The 16,186-nt window shown below is 38.9% G+C and overlaps 1 protein-coding gene across 1 annotated transcript in view; it reads left to right on the top strand.

The window, feature by feature from the left end:
• The window catches only part of CFAP54 (cilia and flagella associated protein 54), a 138,820-nt gene that overhangs the window by 78,439 nt on the left and 44,195 nt on the right, over positions 1-16,186 (top strand). The window contains 7 exon segments of the mRNA XM_032221166.1: positions 4,191-4,343; positions 6,275-6,484; positions 7,785-7,872; positions 11,537-11,743; positions 12,776-12,842; positions 13,679-13,861; positions 14,721-14,807. Coding sequence (XP_032077057.1) covers positions 4,191-4,343; positions 6,275-6,484; positions 7,785-7,872; positions 11,537-11,743; positions 12,776-12,842; positions 13,679-13,861; positions 14,721-14,807 — 995 coding nt within the window.

Here is a 16,186-nt window from a genome sequence, read left to right as displayed (position 1 = left end):
ACAGATCCACTCTTTTCATGCCTACCTGTCGAAAAGGATGTGGTTCCTTCCCCAAAACTTTTCTTGGAACTAATTCAAAATCAGTGGGCATCTCCGGGGGCAGGACCTCTCCCTTCTACACTGGACAAACAATTGTACAATGTCAATCCAGAGCTCTCTTAAGCTTTTGGAAGTCCCTTCCATCGACCTACCTGTGGTTTCTCTTTTGTCGCTTAATGCAGCCTCTAATGCTCCAGAGGACACTCTTTGTCCTGAGGACAAACGTTTTGAACACTCATTAGTTAAAGGACATCAGTCATCTGCATGGGCTGTTCGGGCTGCCTCTTCTGCCTCTTTTTTCAACAGGGTGGCTCTCGGTTGGCTGAAGTAGCTGCAGAACAGAATTCCTCCTGCTGATTCCCGTGCTCATCAGGACATCAACAAGCTCAAAGCAGCTATGGAATATGCGGTGGATGCTTCTCTGGATATGACTCGTTTTTCCTCCAAGATAATGGCGTCATTAGTCACCACAAAGCGTCTTTTATGGCTGAAACAATGACAAGCAGAGGCCAGAGCAAAGTGACATTTAGCTTCTTCTCCTGGTCTCCTCTTTGGCCTATCTTTGGAACTTCTCTTAGTAGAGTCCAAGGACAAGCGAAAGATGCTTCCTTCTGCCAGTTGCAAAACAGATTCTGAACCCTCTTCTTTTTTCCATAGGTCGTCCTTTCGAGGGACGGATGGGGGATTTGCCTACCCCTGTCCTCAACACCAGGCTCCCCCAAGACAGGGTCCTTTGTCTCAGGACAGATCCAGCAGAAATTCCCAGCGTTTCTCCTACAGAAAGCCCTTCAAGGGCAGCTCCAACCGTTCCTTCTGAAAGCAGAAATAATTCCATCGGGGACCTCCCAATTGGGGGCCGTCTTTCGGCCTTTGTCGATTGTTGGGACGACATCACCAACGATGCCTGGATCAGGCATATCATCCGATTTGGCCTTGCCCTGGAGTTTCTCTCCAGTCCCCCGCAGACTTTTGTACTATGTCCGGTTTCTAGAGACATTACCAAAAGACATCTGGTCGAACTCGCAATTGGCCATCTCCTCCAAATTCAGGCCATTGAGGAGGTGCCCTCTGATCTTTGTGGGCAGGTTTTTTATTCCCGTCTCTTTATAGTGCCTAAGTCTTCGGGGGGTTGGAGGACAATCCTCGACCTCCAATTTCTAAACAAATTTATAGTTTACAGGAGGTTTAAAATGCATTCTCTGCTATCCATCTTGGAGACCATTCGGCCTAATGACCTCCTCTCCTCGGTGGACCTAACAGAGGCATACCTCCATATTCCTATTTTCCCAGATCACAGGAAATTCCTCTGTTTCTCCTATGCGGGGAATTATTTTCAATACCGTGCCCTCCCATTTGGCTTGTCCTCTGCCCCGAGGGTCTTCACCAAAATCCTGACTGCGCTGGCTGCCCATCTTAGAACTATGCCGGTCAGAATTCTCTGTTACCTTGATGATATTTTGTTGCTATCCAGACCCCCGCACCAAGCACACAGAGACGTCCATATCACTCTTCAGACACTGGAAGAACACGGATTTCTGGTTAACTTGAAAAAAAGTCATCTGCAACTCGTGACCCGCCTCACGCACCTAGGGGCAGTGATAGACACCACTCTGGAACAGGTCTTCTTATCACCAGAAAGGCAGGTGAGCATTCGCAATCTAGTTTCATCCATCAGAGGCACCCGAAGATTCCTCTCATCCACAACTCATGTCACAACTCCTGGGAAAAATGGTGTCCACTTTCAACATCGTTCCATGGGCCAGGTTCCATAGTCACCTATTTCAATAGTTTCTGCTACCATATCAAAAGACAGACTGCAGTTGCTCGATGCACAAGGTTCATCTCAGAGGTAAGCCAGTCCCTCCGCTGGTGGCTCTCTCCTGCCTTGGAATAGTGCTCTCATAACCACCGCCAAAGCGCACATAAATCGGCAAGGTGGGGGGGGGGACGAGATCCCGATGTCTAATGACTTTGTCTTTCCAACTGGGGTCCTGGTCGGAGACCCACCTATTGTCAATCTGGGCCAAGCACATCTTGGTCCAGAACACTCAGGCAGACGACCTCAGCTGCATGCACATCGACCCAGCAGAGTGGAGCCTGCATCGGCGAATCTTTCAACAATTGACGGTTAGGTATGGCCTTCCAGTTCTCAATTCTTTGCATCCCAGAGCAACAATCAACTGCCAAGGTATTTTGCGTGCTATGCGACACTAGGGGCAGAGGGCGTCAACGCTCTGAGATGCGAGTGGCCTCCAGGCCTTCTGTATGCTTTCCCCCCAACTCCTCTCATACAGTGGGTACTACGGAAAATGCTGATAGAGGAGGCGGAACTGATCCTGATCACTCCTCGCTGGCCCTGAAGACCTTGATTTGCCGACCTACTGAAACTTTCGGTAGCTCCTCCATGGCAACTTCCCCAGTTTCCCTCTCTGCTCCTTCAGGGGTCGTTCTAACATCCTGACCTTCCTTGGTTACGACTAACCGCCTGGAGATTGAGCGGGAGCTCTAAGGACTGCCAATCTATCCACAGATGTTATTCACACAATTCAGGCTTCCAGGCGCTCTTCTATTAACCGCATTTACGATGCCACTTGGATGCAGTTCTCTGGTGCTATCGGAAGGACATTGTTCCCTTGCAGGCTTCTATCCCTAATATTCTCCAGTTCCTGCAACGAGGGCTAGATCTAGGACTCTTGCCAAACACTCTCCATCGCCAGGTTGCGGCCCTGGCCTCCGTCCTATCATTAGGTTCCACTCAGCCCCTTTCTCATGACCCGCTTATCTGTCACTTTTTGAGAATGCCACAAACATCAAACCACCGACAATATACAGGTTCCCGACTTGGGATTTATCCAAAATCCTGGACACTTTGACTCAGACTCCTTTTGAGCCTTTAAATTCTGTGTCCTTATATGACTTAACCTTAAAAGTGGTTTTTTTTGTAGCCATAATCTCGGTGAGGCGTATTTCCGAGTTGGCGGCATTGTCAATCAGACAGGATTTATGCATCTTGCATCCAGATAAGGTCGTTCTCCACCTTGATCCAGCTTTTGTGCCTTAGGTAAATTCTGTATGCTTCTGGTGCTTCTCGACTTTTGCCTTCAACCATCTCATCGACTGGCACGTAAGTGGCATTACCTTGATGTGCGACGTGCTCTGCCCGTTTATATTAAATGAACTGCTGTTTTCGGACGGTCTGAGGCTCTGTTTGTGAAATTCCAACCAGGAGATAAGAAAGGCTCCAAGGCCTCTTCTTCTGACATTGATCGTTGGGTATGAGCTGCTATTTCTAGAGCCTACTCCGCTCTCTCCCTGCCTGTTCCACCCAATATCACGGCACACTCCATCCACAGTGCGGCCACCTCTGCTGCCTGGTCATCTCAAGCTTCATTAGAGGAAATTTGCCAGGTGGCCACGTGGACTACTATATCTCAGTTTATCTGCCACTACAGGCTCGACAGGTATGCCTCAGCTGACGTTTCATTCGGCCGGCGCGTGTTGCAGTGAGTGGTCTCTACTTAGGCTTCTTAAATTCTATTCAGGACCCTCCTGATGGGACAGATTGGGCTTCGGTATGTCCCATGCCTGGATGAAGTCTCCACCTACTAGGAGAATGGGCATTGGTTACTTACCTGATATGCCCTTTCTCGGGACGGTGGAGACATCATTCAGCCTCACCCTTTTTGTATGCCTTACTCCTTGAATTTTCTCTGTTCTTGCCTTGAGAGATAATCTCTATCATCTGAGACTGTTTACACATTGGTCTACAAGTCACGCCTTCATCTAGCGTGCCTTTAAAGCTTGTAGACCCAGTCCGATTGGATCCTGACGGAGTCATACCCATGCCTAGATGATGTCTCCACTGTACCGAGAAAGGGTGTATCAGGTAAGTAACCAACGCCCAATTCAAAACCTTCCACTTTTGAGTTCAGGGGCTTTTTTAGAATTCTACTCCTTATATGTATAGCTTTTTCCAATTTGAACCATGTCTATGTGTGAACTTTGTAAGTTGATCCATGACTGTAATAAAGATACTCTACTAGTAGTTTGAGTAAATTACTACTAGTTTCAATAAACAAATTTACTTTTGTATATTACACATTTGTTACTTAGACATAGAGTTTATTAAAATAACCTTGGGTTCTTTAAAGGTATCAGTCAAACAAGATCATTATTTTCTGTTCCTCTGGATGTGATGGATACGCTAAAATGTTTTAGAGAAACACTGGAAAAATCAAAGAACCACAGTAGAGCCCTTAAATACAGCAGGAAATTGCTTTCTTTATTTCTTGCTCATGTGCGAGGTGAGTACCTCTCAGTAGAAATCGGATGTATATATAACTATAAATAAACTGTAAAAAGTCAAATATTGAAAAAAAAATGTGTGCATATGTGTGTTAAGTATGAATACACACACACACAAACAGGAGAGAGAGAGAGAGAGAGAGAGAGAGAGAGAGAGATTTGATTTTAGAATGTTTTAATTTTTTGACAATTCTATTTAAACATTCCACACTATCTAATAATTATTAGAATTGTAATAAAACTTTAGCTACATGCTATTGTGTATATATGTCTGATGAATTAATTTTCATATTGATATAAGAAGCAAACTGAAGTATTTCTAATAATAATATAGTAAAAATATGTACCATCCTATTTACTACATGTTTATATAAATTATATTGGCACAATTTGAAATTAAGAACCCCAAAGAAATCAGGTTTTTTTTCAGCTCTCCTTTAAAAACAGCATGACAATAAATGCCTAAAATGAGAAACATAACTTCCAAAAGTTTAAAATTTGCTTAACCTGATTGAATTAGCAGTTTTCTCCAAAAACCAATTTCTTAGGTATTGGCTGATATGCATAGGAACAAAGCAGTTTAGTAAATCGGTTTATATTTGTTGTATATGTTCCTGAAAGATATAACCAAATGCCAGTCCATCAGTAGAATGGCAGAGTCTTATATAATTATATCTCTCAGACTCGTTTACAAAAACACTTTAAAGTTTATAATTCCTCAAGTAATGTTTTACAAAAATATCAGGTAAATTTTGACTTTTTATAAAGGGAATTTTTTGGTAATGGTATTATTTGAAAATTTTAAGTTTAAAAATTTCATTGCTTTTTTCAAGTAATAAATTCAACCTTCTTAAATAACAGGGATAAGGTACTGGTAAAAGAGCCAGACAAGAGATCTCTAAGAACTGTTCGAAAAATGATTGAAGCATATTATGTAAAGAAAAAACATTGCACCTACATCCAGGAATTCTTGTGTAATTTATGTATGCGCACAAATCACCTCCTCTTCACTGTGATATTATTGCAAGGTTCTTCCAGACACATAAACTAAAAAATAGCACAAAAAATAACATAGCCACTACCAATCATTCCATTTCCATTCTGTCCCATAATGTTCAACCCATTGTATCTGTCCTAACAATGATTCAGCCTAGACCAAATATATGGCCTGATACAGAGGTGGGTTCCTACCAGTTCGGACCGGTTCGGCCGAATAGGTAGTAACTTGGTCTGTTATGCCCCCGAACTGGTTCTCTCTGTGGCACTGTAAGTGGTGCTATCTTATTTTTTAGTACTGTGCATGGGTGTGTAGCATGCATCAAGTGCACATGCACAGTGGATCCCTGAATAAACTGGCAGTAGCAGCAGCTGGAACCACCCCTGGCCTGATAGGAAAAAATGTCAAGAAGGGCCTCTTTTTACCCAAGCCTAGAAGAATGTAGCTCCCTGGAGGTGGTAGAGCTGGACTGAAGGCTGTTGAATGCAGTTGTTGCTCTGCACACTTTTGAACATCAAATCTGTAAAGGTTGTTGAAAATGTTCATAATCGTGGGACTTTAGTTATTTCTGATGGAATTTAATGGGGCTCCATCATTTTTTCTTCCAGCTGATTTTGAAAAATTACTTTTTATTTTATTCCATTGGTTAATGTAAATCATGAATATAACAATGGTATATTATCTGTTCCAAACATGAGAAAAAGAAAGGAAATTTGTGTGAGGGAAGAGAAGACCTAGGAAAGGGAACATTTGATAGTATAGATGTTTTCTAGTGCCTTAAATTTAATTAAAATCAGCTGTATGTTGTAAAATATATTTACTTTCAGTACGAATCTCTCTGGAATAATAGTATAATATAATATATTAGACTCAGAATCTCTAATCTGTAAGGACTGCTAAAATGTTTTCATTAAATCTACTTTATAAAACAAGACTCTTCTGGAAGATTAAATACAGAAATATATGCAAACCCAAAAATTTCACGTGGAAAAGTAGCATTTGCTATGGGAGCTGAGTTGACGTATGAACCAGAACCACCTGATCTTTCAGAAGAAAGTTTTACTTGCCTCAGCATGATTGAGAGCAACTCCATTCCCCTGTCAAAAGTCCCAGTAGTGATCTCTTCATATGAACAAACAATTGGTAAGTTTATAATCCATTCTATTTCGTACATTGAATTATCGTGTGATCTGATAGGAAATTTGAACACATGTGCTTGCAGAAATGTATTATTTTAAATAGTTCAGAGAGAGGAAAACAGTGAGGAGCTGGTGTTTCAGTGGACTGCTGTTGGAGTTCTAGTAGACACAAAGAAATAACCTTGCTTTCCTTTTTTCTCTCTGATGAGAGAGAAATTGAATAGCTATTGCTAAGATTAATCTAACAATAGTTAATAGACAGAGAGAATAGGCTTCCCAGCAAAATCACTACAAACTGTATGTAGTTCTAGTGGTATGCAAAATATTGCCAGTTCAACCAGTTTTAAAATTCTAAGAAACAGTTACAGTGTAAAGCACTGAATTCACTCATTGTGGAATTGTTTCAGGAATACAAAACTGTTTCAAGCTTAAAAAAGCTTCTGCAATTACTGAAACAATACCGTTTTATTTCAAGAGGAGATGTAGGAGATAATAGGCTGAGCCTGAGGGATGGGTCAAATACATCATCAGTCATGAATCCTTTCGTGCCCATAACAGATCTAAGTCCAGCCTAACTTGAATTTCTTTTTATTCTTAACTCCTGCTAATTTCCTTTGACTATAAGTAGTTTGTATTCTTGTAGAGAGAGTATGCTTACAATAAATCTTTGTACGCATTTGAACTTCCTGGATCTCCTGATTTCTCTGATGCTGACATTAATCTGAATTTAGGTCTCTTGTGGGCACAAAAGGACTCATGACTGATGATGCTTTTGACTCCCTCCCTCCGGCTCAGTGTCATTTCCTACAATAATTTTTTTTCATATTGTACACTATTTTTGCATTTTGAATGCAAAAATAATTGGCTTTAAAATAGTTTGTAACCTGGTATTACAGAAATGTCAAGAAATTAAAAAAAAAAGAAAAATAAAAGAAAAATGCTAACGCAGATTTGTAATAGTACCCAGACTCAAATACATTGATTTGGAAGTATGATGAGCCCTAACTCCAATCTCATTTTGGGAAGCCTTGAAGACCACTTTATTTCAACAGGCCTTTGACCCATAGGGTGATTGTGGCAAATGTTAGTTTATTATTGTTTTACTTGTGGGTGGAGTGTTAAAAATGTATTTTAGAAATGTGTTTTGTACTACCATGAGCTTTCTAATTGGATAGTATACTAAAATGGTAGACTAATTAATATAGAAAAACACAGCAATTTATTTTAAACCAGTCATGTTAAGTTTCTTTCTCTAAATATATTTACTATTAAATATTCAAAATTTCAAAATTTATGAAAAACAGAAACTCTTCAAAGAAACAATCAGCATGGTCTCATAGTCCAGGCTTTTCATGAACTTGGAAATCTGCACTTTTTCACAGGAAGCAAAAGGTATTAGCATTCTTACATTTTCTATATCAATCTACACCTTGTAAAATTAATAAAATGTATAAGCATTGTAGAGAAATCAATGGGGCATACAAAGTCACAATTTTCATTAGAATTATAACAATAGGTTTCATTCTTCGAAATTCCTCTTTGCCTTTTCTTCCATTCTGTTTTGTTCATTCCTTTGAAGGAGTGAAATTAAAAAAATAAAATAAAATAAAATTACTACTAATTTCTTACTCTCCTTATTTGATTTTTGTTTGTGTTTTTTTTCCTAATTAGTTAACTAGTTGGACTATACCGATAGAAAAGAATATTTGTAGCTCAGGATTGAACTGTGGGGTTCTTGGTGCTCTCTGATCTTGGTTGTTTTCCTGCAGATCTCTATGGTCATTCTCAATTATCCCGGTCATGATTGTCCCAAAAGGCGACCTTAGTTTTTGTTAAAAAATCTTTTGCTTCTCATCCATTTGTGAAGTGGTTATTTTGTTTCTCCAATGCACAGTTCTGTACATGTCTCACTGATTGTATTGCATATATCACAGTTTGTTTCTTGTTTTATCTTTGGGGTGGACAAGCTTCTACTTTAGTGTATTCATGGGTTTAAAGTGTGCATGCATGTTATATTGGTTGAAAATCCTCCCTGAGATTTTCAGATATTTCTGCAATTTATGGAATGACAACTTTGCTTCATTTGTTGTTTTCCTCATTGTCTATTATGGAGGAGCTCCTGCTGGATATTTTTCTGGGCCTAGTTGGGATAGCCACAAGTTCTGAGGGCTTCCTTTGTGTATTTTAGTTCTTCTTTTCCTTTTTTTCTGGCAGGCAAACCTCCAGCCTGGTGGTATAGAGTTCTGATCACTCCTATTTTGTGCTCCAGTGAGTGATGAGAATCAAAATAGTCAAAATACTGATCTCTGTGTGGGAATATTCTATATATTTTAATGTTGAGACTTCTGCCTCCCTTAAAATGTATTTCACAGTCCAAGAAAGTCAGACTATTTTCCTCAACATTTTCCAGTACTTGAACCCAGAGTTGATGGTGAAGGCTTCCCTTTCCTGTGCTTTAATCTTAATCCAAGTATCTTCCACATACATATACCATGAATGGATAGAATTCCTGTAAAAGAGTTTAAGGGTTTGGTATCTACCTCTTCTATGTAGAAATTAGCCACAATGGACCACACAAATGACCCCATAATGTAGTCATGCTTTTATCTGTAGAAATTCAGCATGGCACATATGTAGTCTGTGATGAGATTACTTCTAACAACTAATGTGCTGTCTTGTAGCAGTTGTTTCTTCATTACTATGACAGCTTCGATTGTTGGAATGAAGGTGAAGAGTGAAGTCACATCATAAGAAACTATAGTCTCATCCACACTGAGTTTTAGTTTCCAACCTTGTTGACAAAGTCCTGTGTGTCATTGATATGATGGGTAGTGTTGGTTATGAGAGAAGCTAATAAAGTGATTAGATGATTCGAAAAAATGTAGGTGATCGAGTTGATGTCGCTGACAATTGGTCTGAGTGGCGTTCCCTCTTTGTGGATTTGGGGGAGTCTATGTATGCATGGAGTGGCTTCCCCAGGGTAAAAGGAAGTAGTATTGTGGCTTGTTAATGGCCTGGTCCTTCAGTAGAAATTGATGACCTTTTTACAAAAATAACTGCTTGATTACAATTGGTGGCCAAGTGCCCCATGATCATGTGATGATAATTTGCAGTCTTCTCTGCCAGCTTCCAAAGAAAGTCAGTAGGAAAGCTGGCAGGGAAAGTTGCAAATTGTTACAGCCTGCTAAATGATATCTCCTTCCCTCCATGCATGGAGTGAGATGACTTGCACCATCAGCTTGCTGCTCCAGTTTGCCACTGCCAACTCACCTCTTTCAACTTGCTGCAGGACAAATCCACATGGACAACTCACCGTGGGACAACTTACTGCGAGGACAACTTGCCACAAGTGGCTAGAGGGAGAGGCAGGTGGGTGATCGAGTAGGTGGGAAGAGTGCAGAGTGCGTAGATGCAGATGGTGAAGAGTAGTGATGGCTGGGGGCTTATCCCACCACTGCCACCATATTGGACTCAGAGTTGCTGCTGCTGTCTTGCCAGACTCCACACCTGGCATGCCAGCAGAAACAGCAGCTATGTACCCAATGTGGTAGCGGCAGCAGCAATGGCTTCATGCACAGCACGGTGGCAGCATCACCAGCAGCTCCATGCTTGATGTGGTGGCAGCATCAGTAGCTGTGATTCTACACCTGACATGATAGCAGCATCAACAGTGGTATCTTCACACTTGGCACGGTAGTGGTATCAGCTGTAGGTCTGTGTAAAAACAAGAGGTGTGAAGATGGAAAAAATACCCACTGATTTCCCTGATATGCTCTGTGCTCTGTCCACTCGCCTACCTGCCCACCTCACCTGCAGTGAGTTGTCCCCACAGTGGTTGGCTGTGTGGAGTTGTGCAGCAATTTCATGGCGGTGAGTTGTCAGAGGCAAATTGGCGGTGGCAAGCTGGTGGCAGTGAGCTAGCCATGGCAAGCTGGTGGCAGCAAGTTATCCTAGACTCATGACAGGTGGCACGCAGAGCAATTTCTGAGGGCAGGCGAGACATTGCCCTGTCAGCTCCAATGCGCATGCGTGCGCTGGCCAGCTGATTTTCAGTCTTTTTTGGGGGCGGTTTTTCATGTTCAAGAGGCTTCCCTGAAGCCTCCAGAGGGTGAAAAACCGCCCAATGCAAAAAACGGAAGATCGGAAACAGACTTCCAGGTTGCCCGTTGGACTGTTTTTCGCTCTCCAGAGGCTTCAGGAAGCCTCTGGAAGGAGAAAAACGGTCCAATGGGCAACCTGGAAGTCCGTTCCCGAACTTCCGGTTTGCCTGTTGGGCTGTTTTTTGCCCTCCCCAGGCTACTAGAAAGCCTCTGGAGCCTGGGGATGGTAAAAAATGGACCTACTGGGCTCACTGGAAATTGGAAAATGGCCTCTGAGGGACATACGGGAAGTCAGGGGAGGCCATTTTCACCCTTCCTGGCCTCCAAGAAAGCCCTGAATGCATGCTCTGGGCAGTTGGAGGGGGGGTGTCATGGCAACCGAGGTGAAAAACGTTTGCTATTACTGTCCTAGACTCCCATTCACGTGGGGTCAGGAACTGACATACTTCACTGAGCTGCAGAAATGAAGTTTGGATTTTTGGGATCCCTACTTAGTTTCTGCATCCAAGGACAGGAGCTCACCTCTCCTTCATTTGCAGAAGGGAACTCCTGCACTGCACTGGAGAAATGAAGCAAGGATCTTAAGATCCAAGCCTTGTTTCTACAGCTGTGCACAGGAATTCCCTTTCATGCACAGAAAGGAGCTTCCTGCCTTTCTTCAGTCGGTAGCTCTTTCGCTCTAATGACCCTCATGGTTGCTTAACCAACGCTACTGGAGAGCCAGGATCACAGCCCTTGAGTGAAGCAGTCATCTGGGCATCACATTTAACAATAACTTCACTCATCACTGAGATTCCAGGCCACAATTTTACAACAATATAAAGGACTATGTGTACTTTATTTGCTTTCTATCATTTTCTAATTCATTGCATTTAACTATAGACATATGCAAAATAAAATATTATCTTTTTACCTTCCATTTGAATATCAGTAATGTAAGTTCTAATGTATCTCAGAATTGCTTTCAAATGCTGGTGTCAGGGCCTTGATGCAGCTCTCAAAATGGATAATGCACTTCATCAGTGGCAAGAATTAGATGACTCATCAGAGAAAACTATTGGTAACTTGTCAAAAACATCTCAAGTTTACTCTGAGAAATTTATTTCTCGGGCTGGAATTTGGGGTTGCCTGCAAGGAGCCAATTTAGCAGCTAAAATAGCTCAGTGAGTATTTTTTCCTATTTGCTAATCTACAATTCATTTTTTTTTTACTTAATGATTTAATTTCATAGGAATTCAGACCAATGATTCATACATATTATGTTTATTATGAACACAGGGCTTTCTCTGTTCCAACTAAAAAAGTTATCTTATAATCCTACTTCATGTTATATTCCTATTGTATCTTTGCATTGTTACATGATTTTATACAAATACATGGTAGGCAGAATAACAAAAAAAATTTACATGTTAAATTAACATCTTGGATTTCCATTACAAAGAAATATAGTAAGTTTGGAACTATAAATGATAAATTTGGAACTATAACTGGTAAATTGAAACAGACTTCGGATATAGCTGAAGTCCTTAGAACCATTAAATAAAATAAATGTGATAAACATATAGTTCTCGCTTACATGCTGACCATTCAAAATTATTTAAAAAGGTAAAGGAGTCCCTGCAGAATTTACTTGGTTAGTCATTGCCACTATAAGGGCATTTCATTTCATTTCTATTTTTCTCCAATTTGCAGTTGTTACATGTTGCAATTACCATTGCAGTAAGTTGCAATCCCTTAGCAATTCTGTACATTGTATTCAGATATCTTAATTAATAGAAATTACTGTGCATTCAGAAAGTATTCAGACCCCCTTCACTTTTGTCAATTCTGTTTTGCTATGGTCTGATTCTACAGTTGTTGAAATTCATTTTTTTCTCATTAATCTACATTCAGTTCCCCATAATGACAAAGTGAACACAGAATTTTAGAAATGTCTGTAAATTTGTTAAAAAGAAAAAAAACTGAAATACCACATTGGCATAAATATTCAGACCCTTCATGCAGTACTTCATGCACCTTTGGCAGCAATTACGGCACTGTAAATGAAACCAACATACTGACCAATTTTATACATCAATGTCTGATGGAATGTGTGACAAAAATATCTGTATTTGAAAGCTCAAAAATTTATTTTGGTATTGTAAATCAGGCCCAAACTTCACTGCTTAACTATATTGCTTGCTTTTTGCATTTAGGCATTCATTACAGTATAATATTAAGCTAAGAACCAAAACCTGCATTTTATCTGCTATCCTCTTCAAGGTAATTAATATATGTATTAATATTAGACATTATATAGTAATCTGTAGATAAACTTTTGTTATTGAATTGTAAATAGAAAATTATGCTGTGATATAGTGAATGTGTATGCATATAGATGATTGGTGTTTTTATTGTAAGCCCACATAATTTGTTTGTTTGTTTGTTTACTTACTTATTTATATATTATGGAAAGCTTGGAGAGTATTTTGATATCAAATAACATTAATTTGTAATCATTATGGAGCTATATTAGAGATAAATTGGTTATCATAATTCTTATGCACATATGTCTTAAGAAATATGCTTTCATTTATACATGCAAACTCAAGAGACAAGCCAGTTGAAGGAAACAGCCAGTAGTACCTTATTAGAGAAGAAAGAAATGTAGAATGCTTTATAATTCCACCAACATTAGTATTTTCAAAACAAATAATGCAGAATACTTGCTCAGTATTTTGCTTTATAGTGCAGTATATACTTTTCAGTCCATTGCAAGATTGGTGTGGTGTGGGGGCAGTGTGAGTGGCAGACAAATGCACTTTGCAAAACACTTCTTTCAAATGATTTGAAGCCCCCTAGTAGAAATTTAATATATTTTTTAAACTAAATAGTTGTTTTAACTGATTACTGTTTAAAAACTTATTTCATCTCATATTTAGTTAATAAAAAGAGTTTATAATTGGAAAGTAAAGCAATCTTGCAAAGTGCCTTGGTCCTGTTTTTTGTAGGCTGAGTATTATATTTGGTTTCATCTTAGGAGTTTGAAACATTAGAAATTAATTAAATGTGCTTATACCTGTATGGAGCTTGAATGTTGTTATTATTCTGTGTTTCAGTCTTTGTTTAGAGCCTCACTACCACATCCTAAAGCTGATTGTGACTTTGCACAATACGAAACAGACATATTAATTCCTGGCATTGATTTATTTGTTGATTACTATAGAGCTGATATTGCAACAGTTATTGCAAATCTCACATTTGTTCTGCATGAATTGCATTGCAGAAGGCAAAATCTAATAGTAAGTGTTATAATGGATATAGTAATTATTTATACTTGTTAGAGGTATAATTTATAATATTAATTAACATGTTTTTTTCACTCTTAACTATATGGGACCAGTCAATACATACAGTTATGCATATTTTTAGTTATATAACTGATCCTACAGTTGCTTGCTTAGAACAAGGACACTTGTTAAATACATTTACAAATAAAGTTGCATGTTTAAACATAAATCATACACTTCATAAAATTTGTCATATAAGAATACATTTTGTCTAATATGTTCTTAAACTGATTTTCCTACCCATTCCCCTATTTGTATATAGTCTCAGCAAATTGATCTATCTGGGTTGGGAGGCTAAGCAGGGTTAGACCTGTTTAGTTTTAGGGCAAAATACCAGAATTGTAAGCTACACTGGGACATTAAAAAGAGGAGGAGGAGGAGATGTGAAGATACTTCATGGAAATATTACTTCCTATTACTTAACTTAAAATTTACTAAATTAGCTTTCTAATTTTAGTTTTACTTTAATTCTAAAATAGTTTTGGCAGAGGTTTTTTTTCCAGTTTTGACTTACAACAGATTAAATTTAAGGTTTGCTGCATATAAAGCATTTTTTCTTATCACCAAGCCACTGTACTGGAATTATTGCATTAAATATTATTTCAGTTGAGGTATCTTCTCTACATCTTTGAAAATTCTGATGAGCTTTGCACAGTAGCAAAATGCCTTGCTGAACAATCTGCACAGGTCCATTATTCATGTTTTGGATTGCATATTGTTTGAACTGTGCCACAAAGGGTGAAGAAAATTACATGTACATGTAAATAAATATTTATAGAGTTGTCCTATTTTTTTATTTTTTATTTTGCAGATTTTGCCATTGTTCACATTATATCAGTACTTTGTGTCAGAAATTTGCCGGAATGAAATTAAGTGTATTGAGGGAAGAATTTTAAAGGTAAATGTACCAAAAATTATTTTATTAAAAATAATTTAATGCAACTAGGTTATTCTGCCATTTCATGCGGCCCAAGTTCTGGGTCTTGGGCCGCAGAACAAGTCCAAATCATCATGCGTCCACCACTGTGCTTGACAGTTGGCATAAGATTTTTGTTGATATGCTATGTTTGGGTTTTGCCAAACCAAACTATGCATTATGGCCAAACATCTCCATTTTGGTCTTGTCTGTCCAAAGGATTGTTCCATAATGTTGTGATTTGCTCAGATTTAACTTTGCAGACCTAAGCCTGCTGCCATGTTCTTTTTAGAGAGAAGAGGCTTTCTGCTAGCAACCCTTCCAAATAAACCATACTTGTTCAATATTTTTCTAATTGTACTGTCATGAACTTTAACATTAATATGCTAACTGAGGCCTATAGAGTCTGAAATATAACTTTGGATTTTTTACAATTTTTCTGAGCATTGCATGGTCTTGATCTTGGAGTGAATTTGCTGGGATACTCATTCCTGGAAAAATTGACAGTTGGTTTCCCACTTGAGCAGGGGGGGTTGGACTAGAAGACCTCCAGGGTCCCTTCCAATTCTGTTATTCTATTTTATCTAGATGGTTTTTTATTGTTTTGTATAGACTAAATGGAAGCATTACGTTGCTTTGTTTATTTGTTGAATTTTAGTGTGTACCTTCTGCATGAATTTTCAGACTCTATTATTTTAGCTTGTTTGTGGAGTGTTGCTGGCTGATAACTAATATGGAATTGTACACTGTGCATTCGTGCATTAGTAAGAGAAAAGACTACAAGCGGATAGCCAGAAAAATATATTCTTTGCTATTGTTGCTGTTCATAAACTGTGCTGAATCTTTCCTGGGCTAGAACAGTTATTTATAGAAGTAAACTAGAAAAGATATGTTTTGCTGTTGATAAGCTGCTACTGGCTATGGCAAGAAAATATTTTCCTTTTATGTGCATACTCCTATATTATTTATTTTATAATACAGAAAATACATGAGTTTTGACAAAATTTATAGTGAAGTTCTAGGATATTGTCAGAGCTACAAGTTAGAACTAAAATTTGCACCTTGTTTTCAGAGTGGAACTCATCCATATAAAATATGAATAATCATCACATTTTAAATTGTAGGGATTGCAGGAACTTATTTATAATGTGGTGCTGTTCTTCAGCAAACAGTTTTATGCCATTGCATAATGCATAACCAAACATGTACAATTTTGCTTTGAATGATAGTAATAGGGAATAGCTTTTCACAGTTCTTTAATAACCTGAGAATAATAACATAGCATGATGATATCACTAGCATTAGCACTAAAACTTAGACTTATATACCGTTCCACAGTGCTTTATAGCACTCTCTGAACA

This window comes from Thamnophis elegans, chromosome 7 (assembly GCF_009769535.1).
Source record: "Thamnophis elegans isolate rThaEle1 chromosome 7, rThaEle1.pri, whole genome shotgun sequence".
NCBI lineage: Eukaryota > Metazoa > Chordata > Lepidosauria > Squamata > Colubridae > Thamnophis > Thamnophis elegans.
This window is presented reverse-complemented; position numbering and strand designations above follow the sequence as displayed.